At 39.6% G+C, this 22,667-nt stretch overlaps 1 protein-coding gene across 1 annotated transcript in view; it reads right to left on the bottom strand.

Moving 5' to 3' along the window:
• Positions 1-22,468, bottom strand: part of LOC104163394 (DDB1- and CUL4-associated factor 5-like) — a gene marked incomplete at both ends in the record, with an annotated part of 46,652 nt that extends 24,184 nt beyond the window's left edge. The window contains 4 exons of the mRNA XM_009702397.1: positions 10,189-10,318; positions 14,683-14,822; positions 17,244-17,280; positions 22,325-22,468. Of these exons, the coding sequence (XP_009700699.1) occupies positions 10,189-10,318; positions 14,683-14,822; positions 17,244-17,280; positions 22,325-22,468 (451 nt within the window). The remainder of the gene's footprint in view (positions 1-10,188; positions 10,319-14,682; positions 14,823-17,243; positions 17,281-22,324) is intronic.
• Positions 22,469-22,667: the final 199 nt, after the last annotated feature.

Below are 22,667 nucleotides of genomic sequence, written 5' to 3'. Positions count from 1 at the left end.
AACTTAAGCAACAATCAGCTCACTTTCTATGATATTAAAAGGAACTTTTAAGAAATAATGGAAAACAAATAGGGGAAAAAAAGATATCTAAGTTTAGGTTCTGTGTTATTTAGGGCAAACACACCAATTTGGACCTGGTCAGCAGAGCTTCAAATTCTAGGTTGGCACACAGATCAGTTAAGCTGCCTCAGCAGCACAGAAGCAAAACAGATGAGGATGGTACATGCGTGGGATGAGTTGTATTTCCTGAACTGTGAGAGAAGACAAATAGTTATTTGAACTTTTTGAGGTGGTGGGGTTGACCCATACCGGTCAGTGCCTAAATAGCACTTAAAATCTGTTATACTGTAACCTAACTAAATGAATTACTTTAAGCAGCATAAAGTTAGTCAAAATTAATGACAAATGGTTCAACTGGGAAGGGAAAGAAATGAACTGATAAGCTTAACAATGGAAAAGTGGTTGCCAAGATACACACGTTTTTCCTGCACTCATTAATACAGTGCTCTGCTCAGAGCAGGACTGACAAACGTCTCCAGACAGAAACACGCTGCAGACTCCTAATGCACTGAAATAATTTAAACAGGTAGTTGCCGACTCGATGTAGAGGACTCCTCCATCTGCAGGGGCTTTGGCAATCCCAAAGCACACACACTAGAAGTGATTAGAATCACAAGCTTCCTTCCTTTAGTGCAGGGTCAAAATGCAAAACAGTTGAAGAAAAACCTTAAATCTCCACATACTATTCCTGCCATCCCACTTCTGTAGCCATCATGTAACGTCGTATTAAAAAACGGTAAGGAAAAAACAATTACAACCAAAGAAGCTATTTTGAGATAATTCCCAGTCTACCAGTTCTAGTCTGTAAAGAGCCCTCAACCTCACTAAACTCATTGTCAGAAGCAAACTCTGTGGTTACCTCCTGGTTTAATATCCGCTGCAACAAAACTATCAACAATACTGGATGCCACACTTGCACTTCCAGAAGCTCAGTATTTCAGTCAACATAACAGACATCTTGCTAAGACACAGATAAAACTGGGCAACAGCTACTTTTTAGTGAGCTCAGGAAGGTAAGCCAGAAAGGATAAAACTCAGCATGTGCACGAGCATTTCTCAGAAAATAACCGTTGCCTCTGTTCTTCTGGTATGATCTTTAATGATCAAATACCTTGAAGGTATGAGCCTGGAAACTAAAACTGGCAACAGCTGGGGACCTAAATCTATGGGCTTGGACTCAGTTACAATGCTGGTTTTGTGACCTTAGAATAGCTTCTGCATCACCACACAGGTTTTCTCAAGTCCTCTCTATGCAATAGGTTATCAAAATCACCTGTGGTACAGACAGAGCTGCAAATACTCATCATCTCCCTTTCCCTTGCACTCCCACCCAACAAAAAAAAAACCCAACAAAACAAACCATGCCTCTATTCAGAGGTAATACTTCGCTCTCTCTTGCAAAGACGGTCTATTTGACATGCACCTAACTAAACTCTGAAGAATGGTTCTCAAATTGCCTGTAGTTCTGGCAGCTACCACTTCTATTTCAAGACTGACAAAGGACTTGTGAACCTGAAACCTAGCTTTTCAAACTACATGTCAGCATGTCAATCATAAAGCTCCCGCAAGACTTCTATGTCCTTAGCTTATCATGAGCACAGAGATACTCCATATACCTCCGCAGAAAGAAGTCGTGTAGTACATACAATGTTTTCCTCTTGCCATCAGAGACCACTGACCCAGAAACAAGAAGGTAATACTCATTAGGTTTTTGAAAGGCTGTGAACTAAATGAAACAAGGAATCAGGAGCCAAGAACTGGATTTTCAGAAGTACTGAGTACCTATGATTTCCAACAGATTTGGACCAGAAGTTACGCATTCACTCTAATGTTTTAAGAGTTGGATTCCTTTTTCTTGCAGTGCAATGACTATGCTGAACACCTAGTAATTCGCACTTGGCAGAAAAAGCTCTGTTCAAGGCAAAGACTTTAGAGAATACGCTGTCAGCTGGAGACAGTACAGCCACACCCTTCAAAGGCCTACACACATTGGCAAAGTCAATATGCCCCGACATTCATAAACATGCTAAGAAGAGTCCTCCCTCAAGATCCCCCTAAATCTAATTAGTCTATTAGAAGTAAGAAACTTTCATCTCTATATTTTCCTTACTATTTGAGCTAATCACTAGGTGATCCAGTGATATCTCACAACAAGTATTCCTCATCCACAGCTTGGGAATCTGCTTCCTCTGAATTCTCAGTGCAGAAGGCAAATTTGATGTTAAGTTTGAAGTCCATTAAGAGAGCCTTCTTGATTGGTGTTTTTTGAAAGTATACATTTTATGCGAGCTAAAAAAGTTTGCTTAAAAAGGCTCTGAACTGCAGCTACTCCCGAGCAAAGATAAAGAAATAAATCAAAGTTAAATTAATGTTCCTGTTTGGCTTTGTCTGTAAAGCATTGATGGGAAACACTGAAATTGACACTCCTTTAACTTCAGCTTACTATGACTTGTATGATCAAGTTAGCTTTTAAAATATGCCATAAGGTTTACAGTCACTAAGGGATACCAGGTTTGCCCTCGTGGGCAAGGATTTTTTTAATTCATCATTGGGCTTTTGGAGTACATTGACTTGCAACTATGCAGACAGCGCAGGCCTCCTGAACTTTCAGAAAAATCTTGAAAAGGTCTACTGCATGTAAGCATTTCTACCTCACTCAGAGCTTGAATCCAGTACTTGAGTTCAGGGGACAAAAGTGTTCCCAGAACTCAACACTCAAGACTGGTGTCCAGGAACACTACATTGTATGTAGGAACATAAAAAGTCAAGTGTCAAGCAGAAACAGGCTCTGCGTATAGCCTATTCTCATGAAATGGGCAGCCTTGGAAGGCAAATCACCCCTCCAACTTTGGTTATGTTTCACCTCTTTTACTTTCTAAACACCAGGAATGCTTGTAAGTAACATGCTGAGGAGACAAAAAAGGGGAAGGTTAATGTAGCAAAAGAAATTGAAGCAAGTAAAACACTAATGCCACTAACAGCTGAATATATTTATAGTTCACGGCTCCTCAAATGAAGAAGGTGATGCTTCCTTCTTATCTCCTGTTCTCACCCTTACAGGTAGCCTACCTCTCTCTTCTCCAGCATCTATGGTATTCACTGGGCCTACTTCAACCTGTTAGGCCATAAAAAAAAGCTACAAAGCTATTCCAGGTTAGTTTTCTAACTTCTCAGCATGATGAGTTGGCTCAAAAACCAGGTCAGTCACAGAATTAGTGCAATGGACATAGCAGGAATTTTTTAGGGCCTGGGAGCTATTAGATAAGCCCTCCCAGGCTCACAAAAATGCCCTGAGATATGTATTTCTGATACTGAGCCAAGACTTAGCATTTTAACCCTTGAACTGGACAATCAAATGGATCCTATGTGTAAAATGCATAGGCTCAACACTCTCATCACAAGCAGAAAACACATCTGTGAACAACCTTTCTGTAGTATGAAAGCCAGTTTAAAAGTATGTGATGGTCATTAATAGGACAGGCCAATAACAATTTTAATCTCAAAAACTTCCAGATTAATTGGTGTAAGTGGGGGGAACATAGGGAAAAAAAAGAATGAAGATGATAATTATCATAATTTCTTAGTGAAAAACACAGCCTTCTGATTTCGGTAAAAAGAAGGGGATGGGCATGGGGCTGTGTGGAAAAGGGGAAGAAGGGAAAACATGAGTACCTAAAAAATAGCTGGAGTTACATAGTCATTGCTTGAAATATATATGTAAACTGACTTGCTGAGTTGCCCCTAGCAATTCTGTAACAATACATATTTTGTTGTAAACAGTTTAAGATGCACAGGCTCGCCTTTTCTTTCTTAAAAAAGGCACGGACCCCATCTAGTGGTGCGAGTGCCTTACAACAGCCTCGCTAATCAAGACCACATTTAAGCTTTTCGATGCACTGTTTTTAAAAAAAGAAACAATATAGTTAGTTTCAGTTTAATGTCCACCTGAAAGAATGGCAATGCTCACACGTTCTAAAAACAGAAAAATAAGATCTCCAGAATCACTAGTCAACTTGTAATCACGCTGGAGTTACATTAGTTCTACTTTAACAGTCCTTCATATGCTATTTTTGGGGAGTCAGGCCACCACGTTCAGATCTTATTAGTATACTGAGGGAGAGGGGAGGGATTTCAATCGCTGCACTAAATCTGAGACAGAAGAGATATCAAGCTGTGAATAAACTTTGGGAAAAACCAAAATGAATCCGCCTCTGTATCCTGACTCAGTCAGCAAGACTAATTAAATTATGACTATTTGAAGTGAGCTCAACTTTTCACAATTCAGAGCTGTGCAACTGCCTCTAAATTTCTCCATGCATGCCAAGAAATGCTGGCTTTTCAACTACCTTCTTCACTGCAGTAGCCAAGCACAAAGCATTCTCCCAGCTTCCCATCAGAAAGTCAACCAATTTCACTGTATATGAATAAAATCTACTAATAATCAGGACTTTTTTTCTAACCCTAAAAATATTTTATTTTTAATTTGTAGAGGTGTTTAGTGTTGCCTGAGTAAAGCAGCAGATAAAACCATGCCTGGAGGCATGTAACAGCAAGCTAGAAGACAAATTCTTCCATAACCCAACTGGAGAAGAGCCATGTATTTTGGAGAAAAATACTCTGGTGTTAAAATTCTCAGATTTTCCAGATAAATGAGTACATGCAGCTCATTTGTTTCTGATAAGCAGCGGAATCTATATCTGAATTCTCTAACCTACAAGGACATTGCTACTCCATTCAAGACTTTGAAAATTTAGGGCTATTAGTTTAAAACTGCACAATTAGCCATATTCCACTGACTGCCATACAAGTTCAGAAGTTAACAGCAACTCACCACTTTTCTGACAGTGCATCATCAAGCTGAACAAAGTTAAACTATACCTCACCTGAGGAGCCTCTGCTGATTAAAACCAGGAATTCAGCATTAAGCCTAATCCTCTTCAAATGAGTGAAGGCCAGCTGAATCCTGTGGGCTTATCAAACCTCACCTGTATTGGCAAAGAGTATTATCGCACCAGTGCTGTTGGCTGTAATACATGTTATGTGAAGGTGTTGCTAGCTACAGTACTGCTATTGGCTACAAACAACTAGGCTTTGGAATTCCAGGCTTTTTACTTGCTTTCTGGATTTTGCAGGGGAGCAGCAGCAAGATTCCCCAGAAAAGTCTCCAGTTATGAAGCAAACCAAGTGGTGGTTGCATCAGTTTAACTGCCTCCATCTGTGAACTGACACAGAACAGGACAGTAGTCGGGGGAAATGAGTTTTACATGAGGTGTTATACTAGCAGCAAATTATTAACTACATAAAATCACTTCACTCTTCCCATATTGGAGGAGTGCTGCAACCCTGCTTAACCCACTGGAAGTTAGTGTTTTTGGCAAACCACAGCAAACATATAAAAGCATCCACACTTCCTCCCCTTCTTTTTACCCATTCGATCCCTAATCAAAACCCCGCTACCACACATTGTAACAGTTTACCTGATCTAGTCATTTCTGCTAGTACCACAGGTACAACAATAGGACTGAAAAACTCCCACGATGGTCACAGTATTATGAAGGATTACATCAATACTGAAGGAATGGAGGAATTTCCCTTGACAGTTCATGGCATAAAGTAAAGTCCCTCACAAGTGAACTTCATGTGCAGTAATGGAAATAAAAACGTAGGCTAGGGAAGGAATAGACAGACCTAGCAATTTTATACTATAGTTACATATTGTGCTATTCAACAATCCCAGCAAGTTAATACTTCCACATTGTATCCCCTAAAAGCCTCTATTCCCTCATCCTTCCTACACCTCAGGCAGCATTACATTTTCTTGGATAGTGATGACAGTATAAAAGAGAGCTACAAACCTACGGAGAAGCAAGCATTTCCAGCATTAGCAGACTTTTTTGACAATGAGGAAAGCAGCTGATGCAGTAAGCCCTTCTTCGCGGTGCTAGTGTTCTGGCATGCAAGTTACACAGGCAGCTTCCTGTTTATCCCAGGATTATGGAGAACTTCAAGGCTGTTTAACCCATTCTGCCTATAAAATTCATCAGGCAAAATGCTTTTGGCACACATCTTACCTGCAACTACACTTTGGGTCCTTTATTATTAATAAGAATATGGAAAATATACACAAACTCCACCACATACACATACTAACTTCAGTTCTATGTAAGGTCTATCACAAATACTTACAGCATTATGTAGATTACTTCATCCTTAACAAAAAACTTTTTTCTGTTCTGATAATTAAGTTCACAGTGTCTTTTCCCAGAAGAGACTGTAACAAACTGAAACCCACAGATGAAAATCTAAATTCTGGTTTCCACTTCCTCGCTGGAACAAGGATCATATCTTAACTGATCTACGAATTAATTAAACTGTTTCCTCATAAGACAAAGTGAATTGGCCCCAAATACATTAAAAATCAAGTTCCGTATTTCTAGATTAGCAAACTAGATCTGCAAAGATCAGTGGGAGTTTTGGCAAATGCTCTGTTACTTTAATAAGACTAAAAATCCAGTCTAATTTATTTAAATATGAGGGACTGCGGCTCTGGCAGCCCACCAGTAGGACACAGCTCACTCTGAAGAGTCTTCTTCCCTGAGAGTTTCCTGGGAATAATCGGCAATGGCAGCAGAGTGCTTTAGGCCGTTTTCTTTCCCTCAGCCAAGCATATCCTTCTCACTGTATTTTGGGAACATCTCTGATCAAGCAAAGGAAGAAAGCTGATGGCTGCCCCAGAAAAATGGCAGCTGAAAGCAGACTTATCACCTGCATTCATTTCAGTTACAGCTTGCTCAAACCAAGTCTGAGACTCTAAATACCAGCCAACACCATATACTCTGTGAGGAGCAGTCTGTCTCTTACTATTCACTTTCCTGTTTCTGAGTTCCCTGGGAGGAGCGAGCTGCAGGTGGGAAGCATGTGTCTACTTTACACAATGCACCACACCTAGGAGGTGCAAACACTTCACATTCAGTGCTTAAGGGAAGAGCTACATGGTATACGCAGTGTACATCCAGCTGCACAGTATGGGTGTTTCACACACTCCCCTAAGCAGGAAAAAGTGGTGTGATCTATCCACCTCAGAATTTCAGCACTGTAGTTGCAAGGTATGATGTTTAATCATCACTGTTTAGCTTTTTAATTGGAAAGATTTACTTTGATCAGATGAGGACCAGAAAAGGGTAGCTCCTGTCCATCAGATGCAAATGTACAAGCTTCCACCAATTCAATTTATTCAAGGCCTTCAAGATGATCCAGAGGTTGTAACATAAGAAACCCTTTCCCCTCTCCTTTCATCATTCAAAAAAAGACTGTAGAATTCAGATTTCTCAAAGGTTATTAAGTCTTTCATACTGGTGCTAAACCTGGAGAAATATGAAATACTTGCCAAGAAGCATTACCAATTAAATTCCATTATAGCTATTTTATATTTGGCATTAGAAAGAACAATGCCACAATAGAGCTAAAAATGTGTGAGCACAGACTATCATCCCATATACACACAGTAGCCCGCAGCAAGCTGACAGCAAGCACTCTGCCTTGTGGTTAAGACTAAGAAGGCAAGAGAGCATCTAGACTGGAGATTTGAGTTTCCATGACCTGATAGCCGGTACCACTCCAAGCAACAGCTCATCAATACTTTCACTTATAAGCTGAGAAACAGTTGGAGATCAAACCCTTAATGAGGATAACTAACAATAAGAAAAAGGCACTATCTCTGCTATTAGAAAACAGCTGTTAAAATTTCTAAGAGGAGAATTCCTTACTCAAGTAATCTGCTCCTGCATTTATCAGTGTCAATGCTTGTATCCTTAGTGATACTTAGAACAGAAATCATAGAATCATTTAGTTTGGAAAAGACCTTTAAGATCATCAAGTCCAACCATTGACCTAACACTGCCAAGTCCACCACTATACCACACCCCTAAGCACCACATCTACACGTCTTTTAAATACCTCCAGGGATGAGGAGTCCACCACTTCCCTGGGCAGCCTGTTCCAGTGCTTGACAACCCTTTCAGTGAAGAAATTTTTCCTAATACCCAATCTAAACCTCCCCTGGTGTAACCTGAGGCCATTTCTTCTCATCTATCACTTGTTACTTGGGAGAAGTGGGGGAAGAGACTGACCTCCCGCCTCACTACAACCTCCTTTCAGGTAGTTGTAGAGAGCAGTAAGGTCTCCTCTCAGCCCCCTTTTCTCCAGACTAAACACCCCCAGCTCCCTCAGCCGCTCCCCATCAGACTTGTGCTCTAGGCCCTTCAGCAGCTTTGTTGCCCTTCTTTGGACACTTCCTTAGCCTTGTACAACCTTTCCAGCTACACAGGGTGATCCCATTTCAGTTTGCTACCCAAGTGAATGACTTCATCTAAATTTTGCACCCCTATAGAATTTCTGTTGATATAAGCCATACCACTCTACCAACATCATTCCTTCTATATTCACACTCTGAGAATAAACATCGTAGAGAAATGTTTTGGTGTAACTCCTTTTCAAAAACAAGACCAACTGAACCTGCGGAAGTTCTTAAATCACAAAATTGAAGCTGAAAAACACAAAATCCTGCAAAACCAGTATGAGGCCAGCTGGCCTGGAAAGAGGAAGCCAATTTTGTCCATACTAGTTCACAAGGGAAAAACAGGCATGAACTGAAGTTACAATGACAGCAATTTTATGGAAACAAAAAACAAAACCAAAGAAGAAACATGTTTTGTAAGAGCAAAATAACCCTAACATCTTGTATTTCTCTCCCTCTATCCAGTAAATGATGAAGTTAGTTTGATGTTAGAAAGTTACTTACTAAAACCTAGACACAAAGAGTTTGACAGGGATAAGAGAAGATAGCTTAGGCAATTTCCTAACTCCCTTCCAGTTAAATGTTATCAAACCTAAATTTAATAGCAGACTGTACAACAGCTGCCAACAAGGGCTCTGGCAAACTTTACAAACGTGATTGAGCTCTAGAGCCGCCAGCACCAGCAAGCAAATTCTGATTCAAGCTTAAAAATAAAAATCAATTCAAACCATTAATGTTTACAATTTAATAAACCCTCCTGAAACTATAATTTGGTTGCTATTGTAATGGATGTCTAAACATTTTAGAATTTTTTTAACCCAATTACAATTAATTTCATGTAAGATGGGTTTGTACTGTACAGACAGAAAAAGCAAAGAAGAACTTTTAGTGCTGTGCACTTCTAGATACGCCAAGAAACTCACCAATAAGGCGAGAGTAAAGTGTACACTACAGAAGATTTTAAAATAGCCGAGGCTACTGCACCGTAAAACAAGTACTACCTGTTTTCCCCTCTTTCCACTTTTTTGAAATTATCCTTTCTACACTTAGATTTATAACTGGAAACATGTAAACATGAAAGTTGGAGGGGGTGAAACATTTACTTGAGGTGCTCAAATTATTTTTCTGATTATTATGATAAAAAAAGGAAATTTCTTTCAAATCTGAAAGACTGAAAAAGAGTTCGACAGAAGCTTAATCTCTCATGCATGCCGAAGTCTGGTATCAGACATCGCATATGTCCACTTTAGAGCCCAGTCTAACCAAACTTCATGCTGCAAACTTATTCTCTTCATTTGTTTAAAATCCTATGCAAATCTGGAAGCACATTATGCAGCCAAACTGATTATCCAGGTGTCTATATTATCCAGGATGTCATATAAAACTCTTAAGCACTGAACAAACAGCTGCCTTGACCACAGTCTCCAGCCAGCCACTCAAAACTGAGCTGCATAGAAAAAACAAACTGTAAACCAGGCAGTGCCCACCATGGCTTCTTCCAGTATTAGTAAGCCAGTGCTAAATATAATGAGAACTTGACACAACATCCAGGTTAATCTGCAGTGGTGAGGCCAGGCAGGCTTCCAAATAATCACGAACCTTAACATTGAAGATCTAGCCCCATTTTAAATCAAATCAGATTGTACGTATGAAGCAGAATGTTAATTATGCAAAATAATTTAATTCAGCATTACTAACATTGCTGTTAACTTTGTTCTGCATCTCTTCTTACCATCGTAAGTTCTGACTTAAAAAAAAAAAAAGAGTGGTATGCCATCACCTCTCAAGGGAAAGAAATAGCACAGCATAAGACAAGAACAGCCAGATCATACCTCTGAGGTTTACGAATATCCCAGAGTCCCACACCTTCTTTAGAGTTGGCAGTCGCCAGTAATCTGGGTTCTACTGGATTAAACATCACACTGTGAAAGGCTGACGGATAGTGTGCCAAGCAGAAGGGCTCTGTTGAAAAAGTTGAGATTTCAGACATAAGAACAAACAATGCATACAAATGTTCAATGCAATGAGTTTGGCGGCTTAATATGGAAACAGCATAACAAGATCTGAAGATACGGAGACGTGTTCAAACCATTTCTCAAGCTGACACATCCAAAGCAATATAAAACCTGAGGTTTTAAAATCCACCCACACATACATTAACTTTGTCTAAATATGGAAAAGGACAGACACCAGATTTCAAGACACCATTTTGCTTATGTAAGGTTATCAGAATTTAAAACTAGCCATTCAAAGATCAAGTATTTGAATCTTCTTAAGGTTCATGATCAAATGGTCATCTAATAAGGACTACACACAGGCAGGGGGAGCTGCTTCTGAAGGCTTCCTAGCAATATGTGGCTAGAAGCTTCCACAGCCATCAATGATCACCCAAGCTGCAAATGTAGCAGCAACTGCTCATATGGGAGAATAATATTACAAAGAGTGAAATGGAGTTTGTATGGAACTCAGCTCAAAGCAAGCCGCCAACCCTGGCGAAAAGAGGCCTGCCAACTCTTAAGTGCTGTACACATAGACAAGAAGGGTGCTTCTCTTGTACAAAAAGTGTTAACAGTTGGCTTTTGCTGTTCACGCAGAGTTAAACACGCTCATCCAGACCCTCTCCCTCTCATCTTGATCAGTGTAACAAGGCTGTTTAGTCTGCTACTCTGCCCTATTCATTCTGTCAAAATGCTGCCTCCATGAAGAGCGGGAGAAAGTCTTGACTCTGTCATCCTTCTCTGTATCTTTCTGCTAGCTTTATGGCTTTAGGCACAGTTTAACTCTCTTTGTTGTGTGTATCTTTTGTGGCATGCTGCCACTCTTTCACTCAAATAAGAAACCAGAATCAATGCCTATTTTGAGCCAGAGACTATGCCAGACTCTTCCATTCACTGTTTGCTTTGATGCAATCACTGTGTTGCTCGCATGCGTGGCAGACTCTGTTACTGACCTTATTTGAGCCACTGTGTGCAGTACCTTTAGCCCCAGAAGCACCTCCAAAGATACCTTCCTTTCCTTGTATCCCTCATTAAGACTTATAAAACATGGTTAAACAAACAACCCTCCCAAATTCCCAATACTCTCTGAAACTATTGCCCATCCAGCAACTGAGACAGAATTAACATTTACTTGTCCTGCCCCCTGTGTGTCTTCCTCTTATGCTCTATTACAAGCTTTTTGACACAGGGACTTCCCTTTTTAGCGTTCATTTAGCAGTCATCAAAACAAAGGTTTCTGACCACGGCTGAAGCTCCCTGGTACTTTTAATTGTCACAGGAGGCAGAGGTAAAGGGAATAACAGGAGCAAACTTTTGTTCTGCCAGCCTGCCCAAAGGCTTTAAATTGCTGTTGGTCTGCCGCCAGTTTCAAGTAAGGTTTAACACCAAAACTGACCTTCTACATTTGCATCATCAAATCAGATCCCTGCTGGGACATAAAAGGCTGTGTTATTAAAATGGCAGCCGCCACTGAGAAGTAATGGCCTATATTAGCTGAGCGGAGAGACAAGCAACATCCGATTGCCAAATAAAGGAGTTGTTTTTTAAAATAAACTTTTAATTTGTCTATGTCTGTGTAGTCAAATCACTGTCACTAATTACTGGTGTTTTCCTTAACACCTTTATTATAAATAGCCTGGCCTGGAGTACCACAGGTTTCTTCTAAGATATCAAAAGTTGCCTTTCAGCCTGTCAAAGAGAGATCACAGGAGCTAAACTAATGAGGCACTAAGTCACTTTAATGACAAGTAGGGGGATTACTTTTTTATTGTTCTTTATGCTTATTCACAATTGTAGCTCTTACACACTGGAGTATGAAAATGTTTTTCAAGGGACAAGCTCAACACCACATCTAACAAAAATCAAAAATAAGTTTATAAAAATTACTGCACAAATCACTCTGCAGTGAAAGACAGGGAGAAACAGAAGGGGAATGAAATGCTTTTTCCAGCTTCTTTTAATGCATTATTTTAAACTAGGAGGTTATTTGCAAGATTATAATGAGCTGGCCACTCAGAGTAACTAACTATACTCACACTACCAGGCATAGTGCCTATTCCCATGAAAGCAGATTACTCCAGTGACAAGCATTATATTGTAGTAAACATTGGCAGGGGTCACATATAAATGCTGACTCAGGACTCCTATATAAGCATGCAAAAGCCCTTCACTTAAAATTCAGAGAACTTGAGACACTACTCCAAAAAAGCCTCAAATGTACCACAGCCAACACTTCTTCACTCCATTTTCACTGGTGCAGCCTTCTCATTCAAAGTCTCAGCAACAGTAAAAGCAGTAGCAAGGTTTAACTACAACAAAGAAGGACAAACTTCATTTCATACAATTTCAGAAATTCAGATCAGATTGGACGTTAGCTTATAATACTGAGCAGATTCATACAGATGCATTTAAGCATCCAGTCCCACTGACTGTTGACATCCACTGTCAGCAAGAAGTAGCTCTCATAACAGAAACAGATTTTTGTGGTGTAGAGATCAGAAGGCAAAAGAGGAGCATTTCACCATTTCTAATTTGGAAGCCATATTCAGTGTCTGGTCTTATCACTTGGATATTATGAAAACAGAAAAACAGGGATGAAGTGACACTTGGATTTACCAAAGGTGAATTAGTCATATCAGACTAATTTGATCTCTTTCTTTGATAAAGTAACCGACTTCCTATACAGGGGAAAAGTGGTAGATCTAATGAGGATTAAATTCACGTGTGGTATAGTATCAAGTTTAGCTACAGGCAGTTGGGATTAGCAAAGGGAGTTGCATGGGGTGAGAAACTGTCTGAAGGAAGACAACAGTTCACTGTGCTAGTAAGGGACTTCTGAGCAAGAGGAAGGTTATTAACGAGCTCCTCAAAGTCAGAGAAGAGACATTCCAGATATTTTTATTAAAGTCTGTGATATACATACACTTAGTGTGTGCATTGTTTTTCAGAATGTTTTAATAAAGTTACCAGATGGGAAAGAGATAAGGGGTATTACAATTGTACAAGAGAATCAGAATTTACAGTAAGAATCAAACTACTGAAAATTGAATGCAGTGCTAGTATATTTAATTTTTATTTATACAAAGGCTATAGGCCTGGGTAGGGAGGGCATCAATAAGCAATCTACTCTGAGTATTCGGGTGGGGCTTATCAAGAAAGACCTAATTCTGGTTACTCACATTCAATAAAGCCCTCACGATACTAGTGGCTCTAAAAGACTCCTATGAAACTACAAAGTATGTCTTGTTTCAGTTTTCGTTTCCTAGTCAAAAAAGAACAGAATCACAGTCTAGAAAAGTTATCAAATTCACTAGGTATGGAAAAAGCTAATTCAGTTAAACAGCAACTTTAACATGACATCAAATGTGTACAAATTGCCACAAAATACATAAGCTGGATTTCAGTGCCATAAACAATTTTCCTGTAAGACCACTATAAACTATGAGTTCAGGCAATTGTATTTAATAAGCTTACAAAAAAAGATAAAAGTTTATTATAGCTATGAAGGAAGAGAACCAGATTCTGTACCCCTGCAGATTGCTCAGTTTTAAGTTCTCAGACTTGTGTTCTTTCGGATGGAGTTAACTCACAACTTCATTTACTGAAGCATTATTTAAGTATTCATATACTGACATTCAGTTACTGAAGTATTCCTCTCCAAATTTACGTAACTACAGTTCTAAACTGAGATTCTTCAGCCTTAAAACTGCAGCTGTAAAAACACAGATTGTAGTGTTTTGAGAAGCTGCAGGTTTGTTACATAAATCAACAGTATTCAGTTCTGTTTTAGAAAACAAAGATTGAAGTAATAATTCAACTTCCTTGTTATCACATAAGGACTCTTAAGTTTCCACACAACTAGAAAACTTTATGCGTAAGAACAATTCTCAGTGTCACAGGGAAGTATATAGAGAGCTTTGCAAAATTATTCAAATCAAAATAACAGCTTTCTAAATGTCCAAAAATTTTTCATCCCAGGTTATAGACAAAAACAAAACAAAAAATTCACATTCATAACAGATTTCAAGTTTAGCAAGACATTTTTATTGAAGAAACATTTCCTCCACTGCTTCTTTACTCAAGTTAAAACCTATTCATACCAAGTTCTATGCTAGCTTGTACTACATGCTGGATGAAGTCATTTAAGACAGGAACACTGAACCGTAAAGACGAGGGCTTGCCTATCACCACCCACAAGAATTATGCCTCACTTTCACCTTTCTTCAACACTCTCTTGTGTCGATTGTCCCAGATAAACGTAACTTTTCCTTTCCCTGCCTTGCCAAAATTCTTCCTAAATCAATGATGTTTTCCATCTAGAGATCTCACCTCCATGGGAAGACTCTCGGATGTCCCAAATAAGAACCCGGCCATCATCTGATGAACTGGCAAAGATATTGTCATTTACTGGGCTCACCGAAAGGCCGTACACTGCATCTTCATGGGCAAACACATCTAAGGTCTCAGTGCTGGAAAAGAGACACACAATATTATCATTCTTCCTTCTTTCGCTGTTGTTTTAAAATGCAAAGTATTTGCAGCTTTATCTACCTTGTAAGATTTAGTGACAAGGTTTATCTAACTTCGTAAGAAGACTCTTGTGTTTAGAGTAAAAAAACAAAATACCCATGTAGAGCGACCAAGATGTCATGCTATGAGGACAAAACAAACCCTTAGACTAAAACCCACACATTAAAAGCTTCAGAAACTGCAAGATGCTATAGAAATCATGTTGTATTAGAGTAAGCTTGGGACGAGGTAACAGGAAAGAGGTCTTGGGACCTGTGGCCTAAATTTTTACTACTTAATGTAAGAAGGAAAACAAGGCAGAAGTTCATTCTTTAATACGGGCTTCTGTATCATCCAAAAGTTCAGCTTAAGCTCACAAAAGGGCAACTTTTCAGCTAGCTTTTTAAGCCAGTTTTCTTGATTCTCCAGGATAGACCAGGCCTGTATTTTTTCCAGACAGAAAAAGCAGAAAAAAAAAAAACAAAATAAAAGTACATGCCCTGAAAGTGCCTAGATTTCAGTCATTCCACAGCTATTAGAAAAAAGAAAAAGTCCATTCTTCGATCTTTTCCCAACTTTTTAGATCATTTAAGAAGGAGGAAATAGTGGCATGGAGAGCCCAAAAGCTAAAATACTAAGACAGAAGATTCTGGGGTTGTTTCATTTCTCTGGCAAAACCCCTTTATTTCTTTAGAGAATACACTTTGTATACAATCCCTATACCCCATGGAAACTCCATCAAAGACATCCCATGTAAAATCAGTGTTTTGCTCACATGGCAACCAATGTTCTTAGTGACAGATCTACTAATTCTCTCTCATGGACCATCAACAGAAAGACCAAAAAAGCAGTAACGGAAAAAGCCATTTAAAAGTATGAAAAAGTAGTTGATAGACCAAGTGTGACCATTCAAGAACACAGAGTAACTTTCTATAGAAATCAATCAGAATTCAGTGTCTCAGACTAGCAAGGTTTCTTTCAGAAGATCACACAAATAGCCTTGGAGGAATGAATTCTGTATGCACTACAACTGGACTTAGCATACCTTAACCTCCCACCCCGCTGACAAAAACACATTAAAAACACATACCTAGCAAAAAGACTTGTTAAAACATCTAAGCAACATATAACAGTAAAAAATGTGTTATACAGAAAATCGTCAAGGACAAAGATCTTGTAGAAGTTTAAAAAGCCAGAACACAGGAATCGCCAGCATCTAAAATTTTGACATCTCCACATTTAATTAAAACAACAACAAAACCAAAACATCAAACAAAAAACCCTCACAAAAACAAACACCCTTGCAAACCAAACAAAAAACCCTACAAAAAACACACATCCCCCCCAAAAAAACCTCACCCCCCAAAAAGTCAAACAAAAAACCACCCAAACATCAAACAACATAATATTCCTGGCAAAGAATCAGAAGAGTAAGACAAAGTTACTTTTGCTTAGCTCTCATGTAAGATTTGTACAAGAAGTAGATAAGGTATAATGGAAGGCAGATGTACACTGATCAGTTCAATGCAAAAGGCTTTGGACAAACCTAGCAAGACATATTGCTGTCCAAATTACGTTAATCAGGATTCAGGCAACTCAAAAAGATTTAAGGTTTTACATTTCTCTGCTCTTACATATATCTCTTCCTGCTTTTTCTTTATACTTGATTTTTCTGGAGTTCATGCTATTTAAACATTCATTGCTTAAATCTGTAGAAGTTATTAGTACAGACTAGAATTTTAACTTTATAGTTTTTCTACTTCAAAAGAGGTAAGCTCAAAAGATATGATATCTACAGAAGTCCAATCTAATACATTACCACTACTGTATTAATTCTATTTTGACTAACAGCCTGATGTAGCACCACAAAGTCTAATTCCCAGATGCTTTGCAGTTTTGGTAAAAAGTAAGTATCAAAATAAATGAGCTTCACATTAGTGTGGAGAATCAGGCAGCTGCCCTCAAAAGTTTTAAAAGGTAGTTAGGCAGGACAAGCACTAGCTATCTTAAATACAAGTCAGGTGAGTGTTTTGAAAAACAAAACAAAAAGCCTGTATGTGCCACAATACTTGTATATGTGCCAAAATAATCTGGCTCTGAATCTACTCAGAACCTACTATGCTGCCTGTAGGAGAGCTTATGTATTTAATAACCATTCTCTTTCCCAAGGTTAAAACGATGCAGAACCCAACAGCTGAAAAAAATATGGGGTAATGGGAAATATTTCATTCCAGATATGAATTTAGATAAATAAAAACAATGTTTCAGGATCAAAACACTGTGCTCTTCTTCCAGACCATTAATTTAAAACAAAACGTGCCTCCAGTGAGTTGACATTAAGGGAGCTCTTGAAGCAGTGAAAACACAAACCATGTATTTACCTTTCAACATCATGGAGTATAACTTGCTCATCATTGCCTAAAAAGAGAAATATAAACACTTAACATCATGTTCCAGTGGTTAAAAAGCATTACAGTGAAAATAATAAAAAACAGTAATTTTTTTTTTTCAAATTTGCCATTTCAAAAACAAAACTGAAGCAGAGAGACGACCAGTTCAGGTGCCAAGTGGTCAGCCCTCTGCTCAGCTATGTGAAAGGCTCCATGTGACATTTCCAGTCATGATCAAATGCACAAATCCATTCCATCTGCTACTGCTCAACCAATAATTCTACTTAACCGTGTTACTGACCATTCTTTGTTCAGTTGAGCTTGAGTTTTGGGACATTCGCAGTAAAGAGCACAGTATTATATGAAGTGGCAGAACACCTTTAACTCTCATGCAAATACATCTTTCTTCCTGCTCAGAGGATGCTCCATAAAAAGATATGGAAGGTGAAAAGAATGCCATAAGCAAAGTGCACTGGGCTCCCAGCTCAAATGCCACCACTTCTCACTGTCAAGCGTTCAGGATTTTGCAACCATTGAGAAGGCAGGAACATGACAGTCACTGTAATTTCTTATTAGCAAAAACCAAACCAAGGAACCGAATAATCACGTCACCTTTCTTTGATCCCATCCATTGATTACAATGGAAACTAACCACATGCATGTAGACTAAGAGGGTCAGGGCTACAGAGTAATTCCACTGGCTCATGCAGCGTTTTTCAAGCTAAAGCAACAGGGCATTTTTTTTAGTATCTGCGCTGAATATTAATTTATCTAATTTGGCACCTCCTCTTTAGAAGTATTTAAGGAGACACACATTTACATTTAATTCAGAAGAAAAAAACAGAGAGCCCACAGAGTCATATTTTTATGCTCAGTATGCCTTTGTAGTTGCAATAAAGCTGTGAAGCTTTCCTAATGTACACCAAAGCCACAGGTTCAGAAGGAGCAAGGTTTCACGTTATGATTCTTCAGTGTTCAGTTGACTCAGTTTTCATTTATCCCATACACATTTCAATGTATATTCTGACCCAACAGAAGAAATATGAGAAAGTTTCTCTTTGACTAATGAGGTGTGAGATTTTTCTACATCCACTTACTCTTTGCACAGGCTCCTAGTTAAACCATGCCAGCCTCACATTACTGCAGTAGCTCATCTTTTCCATGGTACAATAAACAAGTCACTTATGTGTAAGCGTCCTTTGGTCATTAATTGCAATGAAAACTGCCCATTATACATTACAGGCAAGGTTTATATGTAGTAAAACTACTCTGGCGCCTGTGTATTTCACCAGTGAAAAATGTAGCCTAGTTTCTCCAGTGACAGAATGTCGACCAGCAGACACTCCTGATCCTCACTCTCCATACAGTATGAACCCAAGAATCATTCTAGATGCCTGACTTCAGGCCTCTAGTCATCATGGAATAACCTTCCCTTCCATCACAAGCTCCAAAATAGGAAAGAAAGAACGAAAGGAGAGGGTGTGTGGAATAACCACTGCTTCTCTCTGGTGTGTGTGGGAGAAGATGGTGACAAAAATCTAACCACAAACTGCTTGTTTCCTTCTGGTAAGGATTCATCCCTGCAGAAAACATCACTGCTGTTCAGCCCAGCAGGATTCCCATTTGCAGTGTTTAACACAGCAGAGTTCATTCTTCATTGACAATAACTGGGTTGTAATTGTATACACAACTTTCCCATTTATAATCTCTCTCGTTTTGATAACTGCAGTTATGACGATCAGAAAGACAGGAAGTATCTGCCATTCCCTTCAATTATACCTGTGAGGATGAAATACTGCAGAGCACATACAGAGGAGCACAGTTAAGGTGGTCTAAAACCCGTATCTGTCACATCAGGCCTCTACAGAAACAAATGCAGTTCCCTGTAGGTTTATTTCAGCTTTTCATATACCTAACATAGAATCATTATGGTTGGAAGAGACCTCAAAGATCACCAAGTCCAACCATATACCCGATGCCATCATGCCCACTAAACCATGTCTCGAAGCGCCACATCTAAACGTTTTTTTGAACACCTCCAGGGATGGTGACTCCACCACCTCCCTGGGGAGCCCATTCCAATGGTTAACAACTCTTCCAGTGAAGAAGTTCTTCCTAATATCCAGCCTGAACCTCCCCTGGTGCAACCTGAGACCGTTTCCTCTTGTCCTATCGCTAGCTACGGGGGAGAAGAGACTGACCCCCACCTCACTACAACCTCCTTTCAGGTAGTTGTAGAGGACGATAAGGTCTCCCCTTAGCCTCCTTTCGTCCAGACTAAACAACCCCAGCTCCCTCAACTGTTCCTCCTAAGACTTTTTCTCCAGGCCCTTCACCAGCTTTGTTGCTCTTCGTTGGAAACACTCTAGTAGCTCAGTGTCCTTCTTGTAGTGAGGGGTCCAAAACTGAACACAGTATTTAAGGTGCATCCTCACCAGTGCAGAGTACAAAGGGATGATCACTTCTCTAGTCCTGCTGGCCACACTATTTCTGATACAGGCCAGGATGTTGTTGGCCTTCTTGGCCACCTGGGCACACTGCCGGTTCATGTTCAGCCGGCTGTCGACCAACACCCCCAGGTCTTTTTCTGCCGGTCAGCTTTCCAGCCACTCGTCCCCAAGCCTGTAGCGTTGCGTGGGGTTGTTGTGACCAAAGTGCAGGACTCAGCACTTGGTCTTGTTGAATCTCATACTGTTGTTCTCGGCCCATCGATGCAGACTGTCCAGATCCCTCTGCAGAGCGTTCAACATCAAATGCAAAAAAAAAAAAAAAGTCCATGCAGTTTACTAAGAGGAGATCTTCCATTTCAAATGCTGCTCTACTCTCTGTGTGTGGACAAAGGACAACAGTATTATTCAGGGATGGAAACTTCTTTGGTATCTTGAGACAGCTTTTTGCTCCAGAGATTACATGCAGAACACTGTCCACTCAGTTCCTGCCTCCCATTTTTGTAATGGCTACATGTGGTGCATGCTACACATGCGCTCCTTCAAAGCAAAGAGCTTTGAAATTCCTTGGATGCAATCCAATTTGCACTGAAGTGGAAAATCCTTTCTCCTCTGCTATCAAGAGCTGCTTTAGGGAAAGGTCGTCAGATCCTAAGTCATTAGTCGTTTGCAGCTTTATTTACAGAATTAATTGAGTTCTGTGCACCTTGTGCTAGTTTCCATAATCTAATTTTTAGTTTGTGTTTTTTAAGTATTCTGACTTCATCATTTGGATACAACTCCAACTTCAGTATTTGGGGGGAATGATGACCAATAGATTTCAGGACCCACAATTCTTTCAGACCTTTTAAGAATCTCCCAGAACACTGTTGAGTGAATAAATGTAGTTAGCCCCATTTTACCGACAGAGACAAAACAGATGGCACATCTAGGCCATGCAGCAAAATGACTCTTTAAAAGGGATCCAAGAGTCAGACTCACAGTCCTTGCAGATGAGCTCTGTGAATCTTGGTGGAGCAGCTGAAAAAGTTCCTGAGTCCTCCAATGGAAATAATTTCTGGCAGAGGCACAGTGCGTTTATGCAAAGGGGAGGAGGAAAAAGAGATGAGAATGGCCAGTTTGTGCATCAGCTCATCTAACCTGGCATCTTAGCAAAAATCCACCATAATCAATGATGTAAATCTTTAACTGCAGTGGCAAGGTACAGTCAAACCACTCTGCTGCCCTTCCTGTGAAAACAGCAGCCTCTGATAGCAGGGCCCAGTGGACAGAGGGTTGAGCTGGAAATGAGAAAATACCATTACAGCTGGTCCAGCAAGATTTGGCACAGTTCACTCCTTGAATATTCATGCAAGGTTCCATTTGTCTGAATTCAAACTAAAGCAAAACAGACTCCAGCCTAAAATTTCATTGGAATCACTCAGGCAGATACATTCATTTGAAGACAGTGTGGACTGCTGTCTTTCTCATAAAACAAACAGCAGTCTCCAGAATCAGAAGACAGGCACCACTATTTGGTATTTTTGGGGTTTTCTCCACCTGAGAAGTATGCGTGAATAATTTCATCCTTAAAATTTGATATCATCTTAAGCTTTGTCATGCCTTTTTTCCTAAGGAATGTTGTAGTTTTAATACAGTGTTGAAGGATGGGAAGCTTCCACCATCCACATGCGCTTAGAATCAATTTATAGCATTGATTTGCAGTTCACAAATCTTAGTTCAGAAAGGTAATGAAGGGCTCTGACCAAGTAGTTTCATATCCTAAAATACGACTAGTTGTATGTTAATGGATGTACTGATGAAAGATACAAATTCCTGTTCATTCTATTATCATGTCAGATACAACAAATGAAGTACAGTAGAAAATTACATTGACTGCATTTTGACAGTCTTGTGCCTTTTTCTTCTCAATTCAGTTTTCCTCCCTACCTCAACACTTCAAAAAAATCAAGTGGTGAAATGAACCTAAATTTTAGGGATTATTACGCCAGAACAAGTACATGTCCACTTTCCTTATATTAAAGACTGAATTAAACTTTCTGTTAAAAAGTGGATTTATATTAAAAAAAGACGAAGAGTATCACGGTCAATCAGAGCCCAATGTGCCAATAGCTCTGAAAGTAGACACTTATCTAGTGAGGACAGAAATGAGGTCTGAGAAAAAGTGATCCACCAATAGATGGCAATAGCCCTTCATTAGCCATCTAAGAGTGCATTAAGATCAGCTACTAGCAGCAGAGATTTTCAAGCACCAGGCTTCAGTGCCAGAGAGGATCCAGGGTCTGCTCTCAGTACAGCTAAGAGGGAGTAACAAAGACCATGTTCCACAGTCTGAAGCACAAGTAAGGGCAGATTGGACCCAGGATTCTCATGACAGCTCAAGGCACGATGTGCTTACACCAGGGTTTGGGAAAAGGAGAAGCATGACAAAATTGAAAATGTTGTGCTAGCTAAAGAATTCTCTGTTCCCAAAGAACCTTCAGCTGCTGATTAAGGACACCTTCCAGATCCTTAGGGGACTATGGAAAAGATCTTTCACGTGGGGTAGAATCCTGCTCATGGCTTCTACTCTAAGGCAGTCACAATGCAAACTCCTGTGAAATCAGGGTGCTCTTCCTTCCTTACCTCCTGAGAACACTTTTGTATTGCCACTGTTGAAAGCTAGGCAGAAGATATTAGAGTGATGCTCCCCTTTCAGCTGAACTGGTTTGACTCTTGAGTGGATGGCTTCTTCCATATGCCAAAGTAAGACCCGGCGGTCATCCCCTCCTAGAAGAAAGAAAGGAAATGCACATTACTGCCTGAGCCATGTGTAAATTGATGACAGACGAGTTATTTAACTCTGCAATTATTCATAAAAGGCTCTGCTGAAACCCTAATTAGCATAAAATAAATCCTACCTCGCAAGGGTTTGGTTATATAGACACGCATTTACATTAAGATGCCATGCAGTCAGGTATTCAATTAA

The sequence above is a fragment of the Cariama cristata genome, unplaced genomic scaffold (assembly GCF_000690535.1).
Source record: "Cariama cristata isolate BGI_N322 unplaced genomic scaffold, ASM69053v1 scaffold7016, whole genome shotgun sequence".
Taxonomy (NCBI): Eukaryota; Metazoa; Chordata; class Aves; order Cariamiformes; family Cariamidae; genus Cariama; species Cariama cristata.
This window is presented reverse-complemented; position numbering and strand designations above follow the sequence as displayed.